Source organism: Limulus polyphemus, unplaced genomic scaffold (genome assembly GCF_000517525.1).
Source record: "Limulus polyphemus unplaced genomic scaffold, Limulus_polyphemus-2.1.2 Scaffold1254, whole genome shotgun sequence".
NCBI classification, from domain to species: domain Eukaryota; kingdom Metazoa; phylum Arthropoda; class Merostomata; order Xiphosura; family Limulidae; genus Limulus; species Limulus polyphemus.
This window is the reverse complement of record NW_013666864.1, coordinates 211969-227910: the sequence shown is the minus strand read 5'-3', so window position 1 is coordinate 227910 and position 15942 is coordinate 211969. Positions and strand designations below refer to the sequence as shown.

Below are 15942 nucleotides of genomic sequence, written 5' to 3'. Positions count from 1 at the left end.
AATTATATATATATATATAATTTAATAAATTTGATATTCCAATTAACACTATAGGAATCGGGATTGATAGCTATATGTTCGGCTGAAGCCGAATAATTTTTTTTTTTAAGTATAGTGCTTTTGGTTTTTTTAATGCTGATTTCATTCTTGATGGTGGTGGGTTGGTGATTTACCGAGTCTCCTCATGCTATAGCGGTAAGTCTACGGATTAGCAACTCTGAAATTCAGCGTTCGATTTTCGCAATGGACACAGCAGGCTTTACTATAAAACAAACAAACTAAATAAACTGCCCCACCGAAATATATAGATGCTTTAGTAAAGTGTGGTGCCTTAAAAATTTTTAATTTTGTACTTTTAAACGTTGTTTTAACTGAACTTTTAACAAGTAAAATATCATTTAATATATTTTGCCATGATTTTGTATTGGTTGTAATTTAGTAGTATTACAAATCTTTTTAACTTTAACTTGATCCAACAGATGCTTTTTTTTTGGGGGGGGGGGTAAAAAAATGCACCACGAAATTTGTGTTTGTAGAACTTTCAGTTACATACATCTGTTATTTTGTAACTACGTACATCTTTTGTTATATAGGTCACCGCTACAAATTGCATTCTTGTTTTTTTTTACTAACTCCATGCTGGGTCAGCGATGTGTCTCCGGACTTCTAACACTAAAATCCGGGATTCGATTCCTCGCTGTGGACAGATCAAGATAGTTTAAAGATTGGCCGCGATAAGGAAAAACGAATTATTCCTACTATTGAGTACACTTTTCATCATCCCACAATAACACCTGGTCATAATTTTCGTTTTTACGCAACGCTTTTCTAAAAAAAAAGAAATCTGACGAAAGTAAAATATTATTGACATGTAAATCTTGTAACGCGCTAAACTGTATTAATTTGCATTTGAAGAAAAATCATTAATATTTCACCTATTATCAGCAACTAATTTTTATCACCAGTCTTTTAAATTTATTACTGTTCAAGAATTAGACGCTAGGTATATTTGTAATAGTATTTTTACTTGTCCTTTATATAACTCTCCATTACGTTGCGCTACCTAGCGATACAAATGTTTACTACGAAATGCATTCTCGAAATAGTAACTTTGAAACGGGTGACAAATAAGCTATTACAATTACTCCGTTAACCAATAGAATATTTTATTACAATTACTCCGTTAACCAATAGAATATTTTATTACAATTACTCTGCTAACCAATAGAATATTTTATTACAATTACTCCGTTAACCAATAGATTTATGCTTTATGGCACGGTGAAGAATAACGGATGTTCTCAATCATTGTTGAGGGTTTTCACGGTTAAAATTAAAACCAGCATTCTTGATATTGTACTTATAACTATCTGCCTTCTTTTTAATCTGCCCCTCCACATCAAAAGTTTGGCATGGCCTGGTGGTTAGGGTACTCGACTCGTAATCATCAGGTAGCGGGTTCGAATCCCCATCACCTAACATGCTCGTTCTTTCAACTGTGGGGGCATTATAATGTGAAGGTCAATACCACTATTCGTTGGTAAAAGAGTAGCCCAAGCGTTGGCGGTGGGTATTGACTACTTGTCTTTCCTCTAGTTCATCACAGCTAAATTAGGTACGGCTAGCGCTAATAGCCCTCGTGTGGCTTTGCGCGAAATTTCATACGTGGAGATTCTCGAGAAATCAGCAATAAGTCTCCGGACCTGCATTACTAAAATCCGCGGTTCGATTCCCTGCTGTGGACAGAGCAAGATAGTAGGGAATTTTTATTAACATAGATTTGTACTGCCATTTTATACGCGCGCGCATCTTTTCTTTGGTTTATACGATCTAATGTTAACATACAATAATTAATTTTATTTGTTTTAAACTAGTTAACTGAATTTAATGTAGTTTTACCTCAAAAAAATATTTGTTATTATTGATATGAATTACATAATTCTTTTTTATTTCATTACAATCAAATAATTAACATTTATGAAAAGAAATGAAACTTTCAAAAAGTTCCAATTTTGTCTTTTATAATCCCAAGGTAGGTCAGCGGGAAGTTTACGGAGTTACAACTCTGAAATCCGGAGTTCGATCGTCCGCGGTGGAGAGAGCGCAGATAGCCAATTATGCAGCTTTCCACTAAAAATGGAAGTTGTCTTCTATATTGTAGGCCTAGTATGGCCTGATGGTTAGGGCACTTGAGTCGCAATCTGCTGCTCACGGGTTCGAATCCCCATCACCGGACATGCTTTCAGCCGTGGGGGCGTTACATGTGACGCTCAATTCCACTATTCGTCGGTAAAAGAGTAGCCCAAGAGTTGGCGGTGGGTGGTGTTGACTAGCTGACTCCCCTCTAGTCTGTCACTGCTAAATTAGGGACGGCTAACGCAGATATCAGTCGAGTAGATTTGCGCGAAATTCGAACCAAACCGAATTATTTATTTTTCTTTCACGTGCAATCACTGAGCAGACTAACTTTGTGTACAATATATCTATAAAGTTTTGACGGCCCGGCATGGCCAGGTGGATAAGGCGCTCGAATCCCCGTCCCACCAAACATGCTCGCCCTTTCAGCCGTGGGGGCGTTATAATGTGACGGTCAATCCCACTATTCGTTGGTAAAAGAGTAGCCCAAGAGTTGGCGGTGGGTGGTGATGACGAGCTGCCTTCCCTCTAATCTTACACTGCTAAATTAGGGACGGCTAGCGCAGATAGCCCTCGTGTAGCTTTGCGCGAAATTCAAAACAAACAAAAGTTTTGATTGTCTTGTATATAACATAGAACGTTTTATTGCATGCATTGTGAAATGTTTACACAATAAAAGTGTTATTTAAAGACTTAAAATAATTTATGTTTATAGAAACACAGAACTGATCATATGTATTTTCTCGTGTATAAAATGTGAATGCTTTAGGCGAGAAATTATTTAATAAGCTGCCATAAACGGTATATATATTCGTTGAATTATACATTCCATCAAAGAAGACGATGGTGTAGTTTATGTTTTCTAGGTTTTTTTAAAAATTTTTTACAAGAATGGTAGAAATGGAATCCCCATCACAACAGGTGGATCGGTTATTTGCATTGGAGTTTTCAAACACAACAGCTTTCCACCTTCCCCAGTTAATCGCCAAGTCACATTTGTCTCTATCTAAAGAAATAGAGTGAAAGAATTACATATTTGAACATTTTCTGTTTGTGGATGTATATAAAACACATTTTAACTTGTGAGGAATGAGCGTGCCAAGAAACTGTGATCGTAAACCAATGGAGTTTAAAAAAAATAAATATGTCAAACAAGAGCTGAAGAACAAGGGAATTTAAAACTCCCTAAAGTAAAAAAAGGAAATCTTTAAAAAAAATGTATTTATATAAAGCACCAGAATTTTATAATAGTATTCTAAAATGAAACAAAATCACTTTTTTGTAACATAAATATTATCTCGGTTTTAAAGAAATAGATAACTCGTATAGAGTGACCAGAAAGTTTAGTTATAATCTAAACATATTATATATATATGTATAACGTATTACTTGAAGTATTTGTATGAAATTGCATAAAAAAGTAATGAAGAAAATATTAATTAGTTTTATGATCCATACTCAAGTAATCTTGTAGATCATCTTTCCTTGTTTACGAGATTGTATACTTTTATTCTTTATTTGTACAATGAGTGTATTGTACTTATTTTATGAATAAATGGAATTAAAAAATAAACCACAAAACAAACAACAAGAAACAGATCATGACTTACTGTTGGAAAGAAAGGATCAACCATCATACTGTATCTTAGAGTATAATTCTGCCAACCACAAAACAAACAACAAAAAACAGATCATGACTTACTGTTGGAAAAAAAGGATCAACCATCATACTGTATCTTAGAGTATAATTCTGCCAACCACAAAACAAACAACAAGAAACAGATCATGACTTACTGTTGGAAAGAAAGGATCAACCATCATACTGTATCTTAGAGTATAATTCTGGCCATTCTTGATAGGACATGTTAAGCCATATCCCTTACATCCGTTCTGGTTGATTCCGGGCAATGGGAAATCCATTTCCATAAATCGCGCCATAACATTGACATCTATGAAGTTAGAATTTTGTTCTGAAAAGTAAGAACATTACGGTTATTAGAAAGTAAAAGGAGCTTAACAGTTTTCGTTAGTTTTATCATTGAGTAAAAGGTTTTAAACATGGCGGAAAGCAGAAATGATCGAGAACACGATTTATTAAATTTTAAAGGGACAAAAAGGAGCTTATGAGCCCATCAAGGATGTCCCTTTCAGCTCCCAATTATAACCACCCTTTACTACTCATGTATTCATCCAATCTTTTCTTGAAATCAGTTAAATTTTCTGCCTCCACCACCCTTGGAGACAGCTCATTCCAAAAGCCAACCACCCTGTTTACATAAATCATTCTCTTGCTGAAGAGCTTTATGGTACATCGTAATAACAAAACCTTCCTCATATCATGACACTCAATATGACAACTTATTCTGAAATATACATGTTGCAATATAGTCATATGAGACTGGATACGTGCTAACACTTTTGAGGGAATACATGATAGTTCTCGATCCCTAACAGTTTCTCGAGCTCAAGCGATGATTACGTATATATGCTGAGCAGAATACATATTGGGTAAAGGGGTGTGCATGGTAACCAACAGTCACAATAAATCATTGTTCTATTGAACTAATATATCCATAGGAAATGTATAGAACTTGGGGTTGAATTGTAATACCAATAAATTCGAATACACTTCAGTCGTTGTGAATATGGTCATTGACTGGTTCCATGATATATTGTGTAGTGTAGTTGAAATACTGTTATTATACACTCATTTGATTCTTCAAAATTCTGAAGGGGCTAGATTAGGAACACAGTGTTATAAATATTATAGGCATAATATAGTATCTTATGACAAGTATAATTTATATAATAAAATAACTGCGTAGGCGAGGAAATAACAAAATGCAAAATAAAATATAAAGTAGCGGTAAAAGATGTTAGGATGGTAAGCAAAAATAAGTGTTATACCAGAGTTTGTACACTTGGGTTTTGATGTTAGGGTGTATTTTCGAGTTACAGAACCCACTTTCCTTTTCTTTAGTTGTTTCTTCTTTTCTCGAATCATGTTTTCAAACTCCACTCTTTAGTCTAAGGGTAGTGATAGACTTCCAATGTCTTTTCCTCGTCAAATTTTTATAGGCCTAACGTAGTATCTTATGACAAATGTAATTTATGTGTCTAAATACTATTATTATAATACACTCTTCTAATTCTTGAAAATGCTAAGGGACTAGATTAGGTCTGTAGTGTTAAAATATATAATAGGCCTAACACAGTATCTTATGACAAATGTAATTTATGTGTCTAAATGCTATTATTATACTTGTTAAAATATATAATAGGCCTAACATAGTATCTTATGACAAATATAATTTGGCGAGTTTTTTACAACGACTTTATATTTTATTTTGCAAATATAATTTATGTGTCTAAATACTATTATTATACGCTCTTCTAATTCTTAGAAATACGTATGAGACTAGATTAGGGATGTAGTGTTAAAAATATTATAGGTCTAACATAGTATCTTATCTTATGACAAATATAATTTGGCGAGTTTTTTACGACGACTTTATATTTTATTTTGCAAATGTAATTTATGTGTCTAAATACTATTATACATTCTTCTAATTCTTGAAAATGCGTAAGGGACTAGATTAGGGATGTAGTGTTAAAAATATAATAGGCCTAAATATAATTTATGTGTCTATCAATTTCAACTATAATTCAGAACAACACACACTATAATAATAAGTGTGTGTGTGAGAGAATATATATACAGTTTCCCCCCTATTTTCTAAGATATGCTCGTTTGATACTTGACACAATACTATTTTTGATTTCTATTTATTACTAGTATGACGGCTCGGGCTTTTTGGAAGGGATAATATAAATAGGCAGATTAAAATATTGTAAATGGATTTTTATTGAATAAGTAAACCAATGACACAAATTATTCACATAATTAAGTTCGAAATGAGTATGATGTAACTTGAATCGGATTGTAGTGACATGTAACAAATAATTTTAAAAATGTCTTCCAAAATATATCTACACAACTTTGCTGGATTTGAGATTTTTTTTTTCGCATTTGATACCACTATTTCAATCGCCTAAGTTTAAAATAAATAGTGCCATTTTGTGTTGTGTAATGATAATATACTAAAAGCCTTTCGCATTACCTAAATACCTGCCCAAAAGCCTATTTGTCAATCTATCTCTTCAATTTGTATTCAATCTAAATTTTCTCCAGTTGAAGACGTAATGTCCAAAAAAATCGACTATGATGAAATTATATGTTTCTTTGAATAAAAAAAAAGAAATAATCTCATAAAATATTTTTTACATATCAATCTTATAATAGATTGACAATAAAGCGTCAACATCAAGAAACAAGATCCTTTCAGCATGACCTATAAACCCAGCTATAGTAAAACACCTGAGTTTCAAGCGAGTTCTACTTACCAGAATTAAAATCTACCTCGAGAGAAATGAGTTGACCTTTGGTGAATGAACATGGTTCGCTTTTACAGGGCCTGACTCGTATGTCACTGGTTTCACCACCTTCAGGGAAGACACAACAATTCCATATTCATATATAATATAGCTTTGAAACAGTTTTATACTTTATAGTGTATAAGAACAGTGTGTAATGCATTTTAAATTAGAAATATTTTCGTTCAAAGGAGCGATTCATTTTGCAGGCCCGGCATGACCAGATGGTTAGGGCGCTTGACTCGTAATCTGCGGGTCGCGGGTTCGAATCTCCATCCCACCAAACATGCTCGCCCTTTCAGCCGTGGGGGCGTTATAATGTGACGGTCAATCTCACTATTCGTTGGTAAAAGAGTAGCCCAAGAAATGGCAGTGGGTGGTGATGACTAACTGCCTTCCCTCTAGTCTTTCACTGCTAAATTAGGGCGGCTAGCGTAGACAGTCCTCATGTAGCTTTGTGCGAAGTTCAAACTGTATTGTAAAAAATACATACTAACTACTGGGCAATATAATTCTTTTGTTTTCTCATATAACTAACAGAAATGAGTTGTTATTCAACGAGCAACCATACACAAAAATGACTAAAGTGTAAATGCAACTAACCACCTCTTTTTATTTTTAGTTAATTTCAAGTAATATCATCATACCGATACGTATATAATCTATTAAACTATAAGAATGATGTATATATTTATGTCAGTTGCTTTTCTGTTAAACTAAGTACACTATTTTTAGCTCCGCCAGAGATGTAAAAAAGTTCACACTGCAATAAAAAATGTAAACTATTATGCAAGTTTCTTTAATCTTCGAACACTATGAATATATAAAATCAGGCTTTTTTTTAAAAAAAAGAAGTCGCATTTGTCCGCCTACAGAAAACTTAAATATTTTATTTCAAAACTGATAAATGACGCATAAGAAACTGCTACAGAAATCAGATCAAGAAATTATACCGTGAGAATATAAAAATGTAAACATTATGTTTACCAAACCGTTTTCCACATTTTTCTATTTCGAGGCGTCAAACGCTGGAGCTGACGAAACGAGAAAACAATTTAGGCAGTGGCGTAACTACAAAAGTTGCACTCTCCTCGCATAAAAAGTAATTGGGCCCACTACATTTATTCTTCGTGCTGACAATCCTTAAATTTGTCAGGCCCCCATTTTGCTCGGCGGCATACCTATGTCACTTACTTTAGGCCTTCAGGCTAAAAGTATGTTGCACATCAAATATTCTCTCGCATAATATTCTTCTTTTTTACTCCTTCACTTCATACATGATATAGGGGTTGGCTCCCTAAAGACACCGACTGTATAGCGTACAAAGCATTGAATATCTTCGTGTTATAGTCATCTAATGTCCTCTTAGCGACTCACGTTGCCAGTTTAGGAGACTGATTAATATATTAACAGTGGATTATTATTATCAAACTCTAGTAAGACTTAAACCATTTATGTTGTTTCAAGTCCCTTGTAGCAGTCAAGTATTGATATTGAACAAAAGAAATAGATTTAAATTATTTTCGTAAACATCACCAATCGCCAACTCTTGGGCTACTTTTTTTACCAACGAATAGTAAGAGTGACCATTACATTATAACGCCACACGGATTGAAGAAAACAAGGATAAAATTATATTTACAAGATAAATATAAAATGGGAATTTAAAAACCTGCAAATAGGAATCGTAAAAAAAAAGTAAGCAAACAAGGCTGGAGATACCATACAAATCCCTATTTTGACTCCACCAAATGTAATTCTAGGTAACAGCATGGGTTTTTTAAATTGAATAAATAATGTCTACATTATCTACATCCTTGTTTACTTACTTTTGGCCCGGCATGGCCAGGTGGTTAAGGCACTCGACTCGCAATCTGAGGGTCGCGGGTTCGAATCCCCGTCACACCAAACATGCTCGCCCTTTCAGCCGTGGGGGCGTTATAATGTGACGGTCAATCCCACTATTCGTTGGTAAAAGAGTTGGCGGTGGGTGGTGATGACTAGCTGCCTTCCATATAGTCTTACACTGCTAAATTAGGGACGGCTAGCGCAGATAGCCCTCGTGTAGCTTTGCGCGAAATTCAAAAACAAACAATACTTACTTTTTTACGATCTATGTTTGCAGGTTTTTAAATTCTAAATCTTTATTTATCTTGTTTGTTGGATTTTTTATGCTCAACTATGGGTAAAGGATTACTTGATATGGTAACTAACTTTATACATTGTAATGATAATAAACATAACTAATACCTAGCTGATACGGTTCATGATGATTTACTGTAGGTATTGACTATTTGATCGCACTAGTTCAAGGTGTAAAATTTTAAGATGCAGGTGGAGATTTGTTTGAGAATATAGTGAGCATTTATAGTTTCTGTGTAATTAAATTATCTATATATAACACATAGCAATGGGCAAATATATGCCTAGAATAAGACACAACCCCCACTAAGCACATATAAGATACTACCAATGGAAAAGCAGCCTTTTCAAATAAAACATATACGTCTGAAACATCGCTTTAAATAAACCTTCGTGTCTTTTAAAGCAATTATTCTACGCATGTGTGTAATAACATTTAATATTATGTGTATTGATTCTTTTTTTTTACTCCACTTCATACATGATATAGGGGTTGGCTCCCTAAAGACACCGATTGTATAGCGTACAAAGCATTGAATATCTTCGTGTTATAGTCATCTAATGTTCTTCGGTTATTGGCTGATAATTCCTGTTTCACCTTTTACTTAAGATATTAAAGGAACACCAGATATTTATAAGAAAGCTAACTTCAAGGGGTAATGATAACATCGTTTGCACTAGAATTATGATGTTTTTTAACTTTTGTAAAATATAGAAGAAACAAATCGACATTTCAATACCCCTACGACCTTTGCAGTATCCTATCTAATATTTCACAAAAAGTTTGAGTGCAACAGACCAAGCCACTTTTGTTGTAGGGTGGCAAGAGGATAATAATAAGAATTACAAACTGGAGATTTTGAGCGGGTTTTCTATTCCTTGTAAGTCTAACATCCGTGATTTTTTGTGCATTTTTATATGTGTACAGCCTTAGCAATCAACAGTAAAGGTTTTAAAATGTTGTTTGAACTTAATCTTTACTGTTTATATTGCTTATTGCTCGAACGTTCTATTGCTTGCGATCTCTATTACGAACCACTATAGTGGTTCATGATAAAGGAAGAGCCGTTGAACCGATGTAGATCTATTAACAAGTAAAGCTGCACTCAAGTACGTATTAAGGAGTCTCTCACAGTAGTTGTTCATGAATTTTGATTATTTAAATAGTGCCTAGACTACAACTATGTTTGTCGTATCCCAGCTGACCTGACGAGCCCTGGTATTGAACGAAATGGCCTCGTCGGCACTGGATATGACAAATATTGTGTAGTTTGCGTATTATAACATATCCTTCTTTGCTTTCACTCATAAATTCTTAGAACCATGTTCAACTACGTCTCAAGGAGTAGGCTTATCATGCTAAACTGCATATCAAAGACAAAAATACGAAACCCTATAACTCGAGTACTTTCGTATTGGCGAGTCTTTCTTCATCAGGAGCAAATTGTCTCGTTACAAAACCTGAAAGTAATTGGAATTAGGCACCGTTTTCATTAATGCTTAAAAGATTCTGTAAAACAAAATTATCGAAACACCACATTTTTAGCACATTTGTTAAACCTAAATATGCTTTTGACTTTTTGACATTAATGGAATCAAAAAGGCAAAAAAAAAAAAAAAATCACGCTCATAAATTTATTTCGTTATCCTGGTGGGTAGCTTATATGATAAACTAAGCCTAATTACTAATTAGCTGCACATTTTATGTTATTTGGACAAAAAAATAGGTTATTGACCATGAAAAATTGATAACTAATTGATAATTACGCATACGTGATCGTATAAGCTGATAACCATGGTAACCATTGATACTGGACAGCCATAACGATATCCTATTTGCATACATTTCATATTTTTAGTTTTCGACATTGTAAAATAAAAATAATCGTCTCAACTATCTGTGCTTATCATTTCCCGAAAATACTAAACCTAATAAAAATAGTAATTAAAAGATATATACTTTAATCATTTTATAGATTAAGTCAATGACTTAACTTGATCATTCTTACCTGTGTACTATAATTACTTTTGGGTATGTATGGGCTAGTAACCCGTATGTTATGTTTAAAGCGAAAGTAACATACTGTTGTGAGCTCTGTTTTTATATCTTAACTTGGACGATTAGTATTGGTTGGTAGAGTAAGTTTTGCCATGACGTGGCGATGTCTAGATTGTGTCTAGATTTGACGTTATGTCTCGAATTTTCGTTCGATTTTGGGGAAAAATATCACAGAAAAGCACCATAATTGCTGAAAGAGTTAGTCAGTTAATGAGTCAGCTAGTTCATTAGTGCGTTAGCACGTAGATACTAGAGGAAATTTAACTAGTTAGTGACTGTTTAGGTTTAATTGAGAGTTATATATATAGGTTTGTCAGCGACTGTATCTTCTAAAACTATGTTGTAGATGAAAATATAAAGCGCTAAACCTTTAATTAAGTGGACTAGTCTTTACATTATCTTTACCGAATAATGATAATAATAATAACAGCCTAACAATAGAAACCGTTACAACAATATGATAAGCAAGTAAAAATTATACGCATTAAATTGTTTGAAATAAATCAAAGACATACCAATTAAAGTTCTCTGATTGGACAAGAAAAAAATTAACTACCATCTCTGGATAAACATTGATATTGTTAAACTTCTATAAATTATTCCTTAAATAGTATTCTCCACTTTTGCCCATAGAGGGAATTTAAGAGAAGCCATTTCTGTTAAGTATGATTTTTTGTTGATTTTTCTTTTGTGGGAAAGGGTGGAAAAAGGGAGTTGGTTGTTAGTGCAACCAGTGAAATATCTGATTATAGAGTTTATGTTTAAAAAAAAAAAACAAGTTGGAGAAGGGAGCGCGATGTGAATCGTAGAGTAAATGTAGCTTATTGTCTACAGAACTTTAGACTGAAAAACAAAATAATGTAGTTAATCCAAAAAGGTTGGTTTTAATTTATAGTTTGTATAATACTCATTTGTATTCGGATTATTACAAATGATCTTGGGCAATTTGGTATTTACCAAACTGTACTCTAAGGAACCAAACACCGAGACTTGAGGAGTGGGAGACTCCTCATAGGTGGAGATAGGCACTCCTGATGGTCTTTATCATATAGTTCTCATCTGTATAGTATACACAAAAATACATATGTCTTGCATGCTTTTTCAAACCTCTTACTTTCTAAAATACTGTTTCAATAACAGAAAAAGTAAATTATTGTTTCTTGGTCATGATGACAAAAAGAGATAGCTGTTCAAGGAACACAAAATAAGCTATACCAAAACAATTGATTCTACTTATAGATTACTATGCTACGAAGAACAAACGTTTAACGTGTTCTATCGTTAGGTCGTTCAGTCAAAAGAATGCTTAGTTCAGTCCAGGTAACGTTAACAAATTAATTTATTTCTTCCATTGTGTATTTTGAAGGCTTCGCCCACTGGTAAGCCTAATTTCACAAACGATGGGGAGCTTTCTTCACAGAGAATGTACTTCAGCCTAATTCGTATATCCTAGTCTGCTATAGCATTTATAACTTGGTCACGTACAAACGTATCCGTCGTTTCTCTTGAAGCTTCCAGGTAACATAATCGAGCAAGCCTTTCCAGATCTTCTGTAAGTTCACCTACGACTTCTTCCTTCCCACATTCTCTGTTCCTGAACTTTGCTTTGGAAACTTTCTTCTGGTGTGTCACTCTGAATCTATTCGATAGTTGTCACGATTCCCAGTTGCAAGGTTACTAATGTTGTTGAAGCTGGTCCTTTTAAGTGGGCAGCACAATAAATAGTTTGTTGCTCACTATTTCTCCAAGTCACTCTGAAAATGATTTCGAATTGAGCCTGACATACCTCTCAGAATACTTTCCATCAGAAGCAGTTGGTTTCTCAATTTCTGAATGGGATTAGTTTGTGTCGTAGCTAGAGTAGTCCAGGAAGGTTCTGTAGTCACAGTTGGCACAGCAATAGTCGTAAAAAGTGTAAACAAGATAGGTTCTCCTATTCTATATTTTGTAGTAAATGGTGTTTTAAATTGAAATTCTTGGGTTGATACAAAAAGAGTATGGCCGATATGATCTTACATTTAGCAATTCATTTTCCAAATGTTTTATTCTATCATTGATGTTCTTTCCTAACTCCTTGATCTTTGTGTTTGAATATTTCTGTACATGGTTGATGTATTTTTGTACTAACTCATTCATGTTGTTGTTATCCTTTTGAACATCTCCAAATGCTTCGTCGATCTTGTATTCAGTAAGACTTATTTTGTTTTCAATTCTTTTTTAAATATTGTGTCTCCTTCATTTAACTCTATTCTTAAAGTCCCGTTTCTTACCTCTTGAACTTTTTTTTCATAACCTATAAATTTATCTTGTTCATTTTTATTATATATTTTCTAGTTCTTTCTTCTTCGTCTTTTTTAATTTTTCGCAATCTGAGGGTCGCCGGTTCGAATCCCTGTCACACCAAACATGCTCGCCCTTTCAGCCGTGGGGGCGTTATAATGTGACGGTCAATCCCACTATTCGTTGGTAAAAGAGTAGCCCAAGAGTTAGCGGTGGGTGGTGATGACTAGCTGCCTTCCATATAGTCTTACACTGCTAAATTAGGGACGGCTAGCGCAGATAGCCCTCGTGTTGCTTTGCGCGAAATTCAAAAACAAACAAACAATCGTCTTTTTTAATTTTCTCTAAATTTCTTCTAGGTGTTCTTTTAACTTTCTTTCTTATTTTTTTAACTTCTAATTTCTTTTTTTCTTGATATTTTTTTGATGTTCATGCCTCGTTCTCCTAGTTTTCTATCTCTATCTTCTCTATCATTTAATGATTTGTTCCTTTCTGCTTTTTCTTCTTTCTAGTGTTTCATCACCTCCAACAAATCTTCTATCTCGCTTCATACATGTTTTTTCATTTTGAAGTTCACTCAAAATTCATTTTTTTTATTTTTACCAAAAAAATTCCACTTCTGAAGCCAGTGTTTTAACGAGGTGCATCGTTGTGTGTGGTCTTTACGATTATTTAGTAAAAATAATGCGAAGTCCAATCTACGCAGCAATAACGAATTAACTTATTTCTTCACTCACGTTCTATATAGGCTACGTTCACTGGTAGGCCTAACTTCACAATGTTTCAAAGAAAATTTCGATCGATAATAAAAACGATGGCAGTCTAATTCTCTAACTCGATCACTGACAAACAGTATAACTCACGCTTTAATTGACACTGAACTAATTAATTCATTTTAACTCACGCAGTCTGGAGCTATTAAATTCTACTCTGTTTCACTAAAATTGAGATTCCATAGAGGACTAATCTTTCAAGAAACTTCTAGACTTTACAGAATTATTAAATCATATAAGTTTGTTTGTTTGTAGTTAAGCACAAAGCTACACAATGGGCTATCTGTGCTCTGCTCCCCACGAGTATCGAAACCCAGTTTCTAGCAGTGGATCATATAAGAATCTCCCACTAGTGGTCCCCCCGATTGGACAACGGTAAGTTTACGGACATACAACGCTAAAATCTAGGGCTCGATTCCCCGCGATTGGCACAGCAGATAACCCAGTGAGTAGTTTTGCTCTAAAAGAAGCTCCCTCTAGTGAACAAAATATATGTTTATAACATAGCTTACAGTTTAATCTCAAAATAGTATCTAAGTTAAGTTTATATACTTCATTCTCGTTTGTTTCTCTTTTACTGGTCACTGAAAGAAATTAGTAGCACATTTCTAAAGTCCTAGTTTCCTTTCTTTGAAAATGTTTATTCTATCTGCCTTACATTAGCCACACAGCGGTAAATTTGCGAACTTATAACGTTAGAAGTCAGGTTTCGATAATCGTGGTGGGCACAGCACAGATATTCCATGTGTAGCTTTGTACTTAACTACAAAAACAAAGCCTCACATTAAAATGATAACAATTCAGGAATGCCACTATCTCTATAACCACGAATGATCGTTATATGGTATTAATAACCAAAGACCAAGTAATATTTATTAAAGGTCAGTGTATGGGTATTTACTAGTCAAAATACTTAGAAAAATTATTAACTATTAGTTCTGCGATTTGAACGAAAATTAAAGAGTGACAACACTTACCGCAATTCTCAAACTGTTTGAGATGAAACGTATCTTCTCCACACTGACACCGCACAGAAGAGATAAAAATTAAAGTAATCACAATAGAAGCTTCCATACTTTTATTAGCAAACATATACATAATAACTAAAAGTGTTTATAAATAAATTTCTGGAAGTCAGTAAAACCTTAGCGAGAGTACACGCTGACCTACTTTGCTCTTGTTAGCCGGTGATCCTTTATAAACGTCTCACACGTGACCTGAAAAACCTACTTTGACTCACCTATAAGTCTAGATCCGGGGTAGGAGAAACTGTCGAATAACCTTTTTTTCGCGATTGGTTATAAAGTTTTCCTTTGACTTTCTCACACCTTGATCTACTTATATATGTAGTTCACCAGTTTCAATATAGATAAACAGATACGTATTTACGCATTCATCATGGTAGCTTAAATAGAAACAACTGTGAGAGGCATGGTTTGGAAGATACGGGAAAAGGCATATACTGCGTGAAATAAACGTACTTTTATGGGCGTTATTATGAGTGGGAAGGTATAAATTAAATTTTCGCTTTATCTACAATACGCCCTCCAGTGGCTCAACGGAATGTCTTAGGGTTAATAACGCTAAAAAATTGGTTTCGATACCCGCAGTGGGCAAAGCAAAGGCTGTCCATTGTGTAGCTTTGTGCTTAGAAAAACAAACAAATCAACAATACATTGATAAATTATAGGTGAAAATTGAGTAATGCTTTACTAAGCTATCGTATAAGTTTATCTGGTTTGCAATAAACAACCATGTATTACCTTTCATAAGATGCCTTCTTTTTAATACCTATTGTAATTCAATGGGTAATACGGCACATTAGCTTTATTTTAATACCTATTGTCTTTCAATGGGTAATACGGCACAATAGCTTTATTTTAATACTTATTGTCCTTCAATGGGTAATACGACACATTAGCTTTACTTTAATACCTGTTGTCTTTCAATGGGTAATACGGCACAATAGCTTTATTTTAATACTTATTGTCTTTCAATGGGTAATACGGCACAATAGCTTTATTTAATACCTATTGTCTTTCAATGGGTAATACGGCACAATAGCTTTATTTAATACCTATTGTCTTTCAATGGGTAATACGGCACAATAGCTTTATT

General features: G+C 34.0%; 1 protein-coding gene across 1 annotated transcript; it reads right to left on the bottom strand.

Annotated features, from left to right (window-relative positions):
• Nucleotides 1-3008: 3008 nt before the first annotated feature.
• On the bottom strand, nucleotides 3009-14922 carry LOC106462796 (mite group 2 allergen Tyr p 2-like). Its single transcript, XM_022390137.1, has 5 exons — nucleotides 14802-14922; nucleotides 6535-6639; nucleotides 4400-4462; nucleotides 3931-4106; nucleotides 3009-3142 (listed from the first exon to the last, which is right to left on the bottom strand). Exons 1-5 carry the CDS (start codon nucleotides 14920-14922, stop codon nucleotides 3020-3022), a joined length of 588 nt encoding a protein of 195 aa, XP_022245845.1. The 3' UTR covers nucleotides 3009-3019.
• Between the last annotated feature and the right edge of the window lie 1020 nt (nucleotides 14923-15942).

Bases quoted from the DNA above. Each gene is read 5' to 3' on its own strand.
- LOC106462796 (XM_022390137.1), bottom strand. From the start codon at position 14,922: ATGTATATGTTTGCTAATAAAAGTATGGAAGCTTCTATTGTGATTACT. The intron at 6,640-14,801 runs GTAAGTGTTGTC...TCTTCCCTGAAG, and splicing joins CAAACAGTTTGAGAATTGCG to GTGGTGAAACCAGTGACATA. The intron at 4,463-6,534 runs AGAACTCGCTTG...GATATGAGGAAG, and splicing joins AGATTTTAATTCTGGTAAGT to GTTTTGTTATTACGATGTAC.